The sequence below is a fragment of the Pelodiscus sinensis genome, chromosome 3 (genome assembly GCF_049634645.1).
Source record: "Pelodiscus sinensis isolate JC-2024 chromosome 3, ASM4963464v1, whole genome shotgun sequence".
NCBI classification, from domain to species: Eukaryota; Metazoa; Chordata; order Testudines; family Trionychidae; genus Pelodiscus; species Pelodiscus sinensis.
In genome coordinates, this window is record NC_134713.1 from 88,163,074 (window position 1) to 88,169,073 (window position 6,000).

The following is a 6,000-nucleotide window of genomic DNA, read 5'->3' on the forward strand; positions in this document are numbered from 1 at the left end:
GTAAACCATGTTAAACCTGCCTTTTTAAGTGCTTTATGACTACATAACTTTTCTTACTTGTCTACTGAACTGAGCACAGGTTGAAAAATCCAGGAACTCATTCTGGTTTTGTCACTCAGAAGCTGTGGAGCCTCTGGTTATTCACCTCAGGCTAAATTGGCTCATTGTAATTTGCCCAGACTAATGGGCAATGTGCAGGTGCATAGCTACCAGGACCAAACTAGGGACTGAATTATGACTGAGCATTTGTGTGTTTAGAATCTCAGACAAGTACATGCCCAGGGATAGGTAGTCCCTCAGCTGCTGCAGTTACATGCCAGTTTTCTAAGGGTTTATATAGGCTTCCTGTGAACACTAACACATTTTGTCATTTTTTTTAATCCAATTATGATTGGTGCTGTGATCTTCTACGCAACTTTTTGTTGAGCTAAAATGTCATCCCAGATAATAGATGTAGGGCTTTGTATTAGAAATTATTATAGGGCTGGGTCTTGACAGTGTTGTTCCAGTTTTAATTCTAATTAATTTCAATGGCATTACATTTCTGGGTTAAAACCAAAGTTATGCACATTCTGTATAGTTAATGCTTAGTAGGCCATTATCTTAAGATGGAGTATCAGAAAAAGGATGTCTAGATAATTGCATCAAGGTGACCTGGTCCCAGCTCCTGAATCTAGCAAACCTCTCCTTAGTTCAGCAGGTAAAATGTCAAAGGCAGCATTAAGGTCTTCTCTTCAGCCATACAATGTTTGGCTCCATGCACTCTGGTTGCCATGAGATGCTCTCTCACATTTATGCATGATAATTTATGGGGCAAGTTCAACTTAAGCTAAACAACTGACATAGCTCCAGTTACTTAGCTTATTCCGACTTTAGCCCTGCTGTGTAGATCAGCGTTTCCCAAACTATGGGCCACGGCCTGATACCGGGCCGTGGGAAAAAAATACCCGGCCTCAGCATGGCTGCCAGGGTGTTCCGGGCTCCTGGACTACCCGTGCAGCACTGGATTCCCCAAGTCCTCAGCCGGGATGGGCAGATGCAGCCGTATGTTTCAGGCTCCCGGCAGAGGCATAGTGAGGGTTACCAGGTGAGCTCTTATTGCTGGCTGTGGAGTGGGGAGGGAGGGTTGGATATGGGCCGCAGGGAAACAGGGTCGGGGCAGTGGAGCTGCCCGGGGGAGATAGGGAGGGGAACCGGCCAGTGGAAGCAGGGCTGGCCGGGGGCCCGGGAGCAGTGGAGCTGGCCAGGGGAGATCGCGGGGGTGGGGGGAACTGGTTGGCGCAGGCAGTGAGGCTGGCTGGGGGAGATCGCGGGGCTGGCTGGGGAACCAGCTGGTGGACGCAGGGCGGGGAGGGGGGAGAGAATCGGCCAGCGGGGAGAGGGACAGTTCAGGGCGCACGCAGATCCTGAATAAAAATTTAAAAGCAGTACCCTTTAAATATCCCCACTGCTGACAGTGAGGTTTAAAGGCACTACAATGTGTAAGAATGGAGAGAACCTGGTGCATTCACCATCCGGAATGAGAATATGGATAAAAAATTCCAAAGATGGTGTCAGCTTTCTGACAATAAGGGTATGTCTAAACTACATGGCTCCGTCAACGGAGCCATGTATATTTGTTTGTTCGGCAAAGGGAAATGAAGCCGCTATTTAAATAATCGCAGCTTCATTTAAATTTAGAGGGCTGCCGCGCTGAGCCGACAAACAGCTGATCAGCTGTTTGTCGGCTCAGTGCGCTAGTCTGGATGCTCCCCTGCCGACATGAAAGCCCTTTATCGACCTCCCCGGTAAACCTCATCCTACAAGGCATAACAGGGAGGTCGATAAAGGGCTTTCAGGTCGGCACGGGAGTGTCCAGACTAGCACGCTGAGCCAACAAACAGCTGGTCAGCTGTTTGTCGGCTCAGCGTGGCAGCCATTTAAATTTAAATGAAGCCATGATTATTTAAATCGCGGCTTCATTTCCCTTTGCCTATCAGCCTAATTTACATGGCTCCATCGAGGGAGCCATGTAGTTCAGACACACCTTAAATAAGCCCCTTTTCAATACACGATGTGGTGGCGCAGGGTTTTATTGGATTACAGTCCATTTTTCCAATCCATATGCCCTTAACTTACTGGTAAGAATGTTGTGGATGGCCGTATCAAAAGCTTTGCTAAAGCTGGCCCTGGGGGCTTTGGGAGGACCAAAACCAATGTATTTGCATATTCATCATTTGCTTAATGAATATGCAAATCTGCAAATGAATGTTACCAGTCCTCTGAAAGCTCGTGAATGGATTTACTGGTCCCCGTGTCAAAAAGTTTGGTGTAGATGAACCCTATCAGCTCATGGACTGCAAAGGAGTAAGACTGTATCGCACTGGGGATTTGAACTTGCAAGCTTCTTCATTTGCAGCAACAACAGTTCAGCAGAGATACTCCACCATGAAACTATAGCTTCAAATTCAAAATACAATATGCTGTCATGGATTAAAACTTTACACCACCTAAGGAATCAGCTCTAAAAAGAATCAAATGATCAGCGTAACCTTCCTCCACACATAAAGGAGAAGATTGCTTCTATGGCCTTGTCAATCTATGTGCTGAATGTCAGCCTGCAGTGGAACTGACATCTATTGCCACGTGAAGCCATCACTGCCTTACACAAGGCCAAAAGAGTCACATCATTCAGGTCTGCCAACAGAGGGAGCAAAGGGGACAACTGCCCCTGAGGCCCAGCAATTGAGAAGGGCCTGGGGCTCCTGCTTGCTGCTGCACTTGCAGCAGTGGTGTCTTTAAATCACCGCTGGAGCCCTGTGTGGCATTCTGCAGAGCCCCAGATGGTGCTGGAGGGGGCACACTGTGGGCAGCACTGAAGGTTGGCTGTCCAGTCCCACCCCTTTTGCTCAAGACCCCACCCCTTCCAGGAGTGTGGAGCCGGGGTACCCCCCCACACACCTTGTTTAGGGGCCCGACAAATCTGTTGGCTCCTTTGACATCATTACAGCTGAACAGAGCCTTTAAGTGTGACAGGCCTATTTAGAGTCTTCTGAACAGTACTATTGATGACTTTTTAAAAAAGTACTTTTCATTTCACTTAGCAGATGCCAAATTCCGAAACACAGAATAATTATATAGCTGTGTAATGCAGCTAAATCATTTACACATTTGAAAGTCCTTGTGTGATTCATAGTAATTTTGAGCTAGTCTGCATTAAGAGAGTGCCAGTTAGGAATATCTACCCAAGCAAGGAACTACCCATAAAAATAAAAAGTTAAATTTAAAACACCCCACCAGACCTAAGCATATTTCACTCTCAGATTCCTGCATACAAGTCCCTTTGACACCTGTGGTAATACCCAGTATGTATCTGAGAACAATTATAACTCTCCAGATAGCAAAAACAAAAAGAGCAGTGTTTTCACCAAATTTGGATAAGAATTTCTACATGAACTAGCCTCAGCATTTGTGATATAGCTGTCTGGCTGTACCACCTGTTTTAGTACTGTTTGCTGCCAGGAACAAATTATATACACTCCTCTACTCGGTGATGATTTGAAAAAAAGCCACATGCACCTCACCCACATCAGTCTTATGTTTGCTCTTGCTAACATCAAGCCAGAATACTACAGGTTGTTATGCTGCAAATTTTACAGCCTTTGGGAAACAGATTCATTCACACATCCTCTCAAACTGAATGGTTAAAATTGAAGAGTGTAAAGTACAGATTTAATAGTCTGAAACACTATCCCAATCAAAATAAACCTAAACTTTTGGAAGACTGTCAAATAGCCTATTTTGTGTAAAAGCCATTATTAAACTTGAGGATGATAAATGGACTGATCCACAATGGAAAAAAATCTGGCAGAAGAATCCGCTAAAATATTTGATATTTGAGTAAAAAAGGTGGAATTTAAAACAGTTTTCTTCTTGCACTGTTGTTTATAAAATATTGTCATGCATCTAAAAAGTTATTTAAATATGAATGGCCAGGATATATTAAAGTACATTAAATATTCATGTGTTTGGATAAATGTTTTGTGGTTTATATGATTATTATTTCTCATTCTTTGGGCCTAGCCCTAGAGTAGTTATTCAAGTAATGTTCTCATGGGCTTCCATAGGAACTTTACCTGGATAAGACCTGTAGGGTCGGTAAATACTGTTTACTTTCAATTCATATTAAAACTTAGCTTATAAATATAGGCCCTAGTCTTGCAAATGGTTCTGCACAAGTGTGCCTCGGTGCCTCTACTGAACCAGAAGCAAAATCAGCACTACAGAGCTGCTTTCTGTCATATGCAAAACTCGACACATTTCAATGCTAATTTTGCTGATGGGAGATTTGTATGTGCAAGGATGTCAGAACTGGACCTATTGGTATGAAGCCCAATAGCTCCAGTTCAGTATGCATTCCCCTCCTTGTGTCACTTTAGGGTCACTGTCTAAGCTACGGTTGCTCAGGTTACATGGCCAATGCTATTATTAGAGGTGTGTGGTGATCTAGCTTCACTAACTAGCAGTAGAGTCTCCAGCTGCCAGACTTCTCACACAATAACCCACCCTTCAGGAAAACTGCTATTCCCCCAAAAAGCAATAAATCACACTGACACGCTGACTCAATTACACTGTCAAAGTACAAATTGTTTCCAATTAATTATATTTGAAAATAGTTACAGTACCTTCTGTTGTAATCTCGGCCATAGCAGTGACGGTGCAAGATACTCTGCTAAGCAGGTCAGGTTATACCAGCAGTTTAGATAATTCTTCTGGGTCACTGACTCTATCTTGAGATTTAGAAATAAAAGGTGGGAGGGCCTCCTCTTTCCCTATTCTGTTTCTTCCTTTGTGCCTCGCTGAACTTGTCTTCTCTGTAGAGTCCTGGCCCCCCAGAACAACCTAAGCCTTTCCCAAGGCAATGCCTGCACTTCAGACTAAAGTATCAGCGTGTAACAAAAATAGCCGTGCCTCCCAGTGGATCTTCAGCACACGAGCCACACACCCTATAAATACAAATAAAAATCCCCAGATCCAAAGGGGACAGCAGAGCATGGAAAGGCAGCAAAAGCAAAGGAACTGGAAAGAACTGTTTAAAGCCCCTGCAGCTTCACTAATATAATTACAGTTCTGGGGGGGGAGGGTGCGAGGAGGTAGGTCAGAAAATATGAAATACAGAGTTCAAAGTAACCTTATCCCCATCCTAGCTCAAATTTATTCTTAGCACACTTAATTCTTGGCACATTCTTCCTGGCCTTATTAGGATTGGGGAGGGTCCTATGAAGTCTACCAGTCAACAACAGAGAGGGTAAATGTGGGTAATTTTCTCCATTTTGATTCCCAATCAAGTTACTGACACACAACCAGGAAAGTCATTTTAGATCATAGACATCACCCATTAAGAACTTTACCCTTGCCCTTTGTTCAGTTAATTCACACACCTCCAAAGGTGTTTTTTTAAAGTGTTGCTGACTATACGTAAATAAAATGCTTGGATTAAAGGATGCAAGCTATATCCATTCACCTCTACAATTTTTAAGCAGACCAGATTTTCTTTCCTAGGACAAATTCAAAAATCTCAGGCAAACCAAATTTTGTGCAGTGTGTTTAGAGACGAACTTATACAAAACTCATTATCAATAGATTTTTTTAAGTTCCAGTTGTTTTATTAAAAAAACCAAACAAACATGCTCTCCACTGTAGTGCTTGAAATGCCAGCAGAATGGGAGGAAGAACATGACTGACAAAATGTGGTTGAACCAGTATTATTCCTCAGCATGTAGGCTCTGAAAACTGATTAGCAGCCTTGCAGCTGGTGAACTTACAGTCAGCTTATTTCTACTGCAATGACTGGCATTTGCTCTTCTCATCTACCCTGCACCTGAAGTAAGCACCTAGTTATGTGGCAAGGTGCAAGGAAAGAAATCTGGCGGGATGGGTGAGAAGCAGAAAGGAAGGCAAATGATTCAGAATAAGTAAATGAGAGAAGAGAATGAGAGTGAATGAGTGGGCCAAGAATGT

At 43.5% G+C, this 6,000-nt stretch overlaps 1 protein-coding gene across 20 annotated transcripts in view; it reads right to left on the reverse strand.

Annotated features, from left to right (window-relative positions):
- The window catches only part of TRDN (triadin), a 322,289-nt gene extending 317,133 nt beyond the window's left edge, over nucleotides 1-5,156 (reverse strand). For 14 of the 20 annotated variants that reach the window (XM_075924088.1, XM_075924085.1, XM_075924084.1 and 11 more), the window contains exon 1: nucleotides 4,665-5,154. In XM_075924088.1, the coding sequence (XP_075780203.1) occupies nucleotides 4,665-4,686 (22 nt within the window). In that variant the 5' untranslated portion in view covers nucleotides 4,687-5,154. Of the gene's footprint in view, nucleotides 1-4,664 lie in introns of all 20 variants that reach the window. The other 6 variants (XM_075924093.1, XM_075924091.1, XM_014581725.3 and 3 more) reach the window with 3 other exon arrangements.
- Between the last annotated feature and the right edge of the window lie 844 nt (nucleotides 5,157-6,000).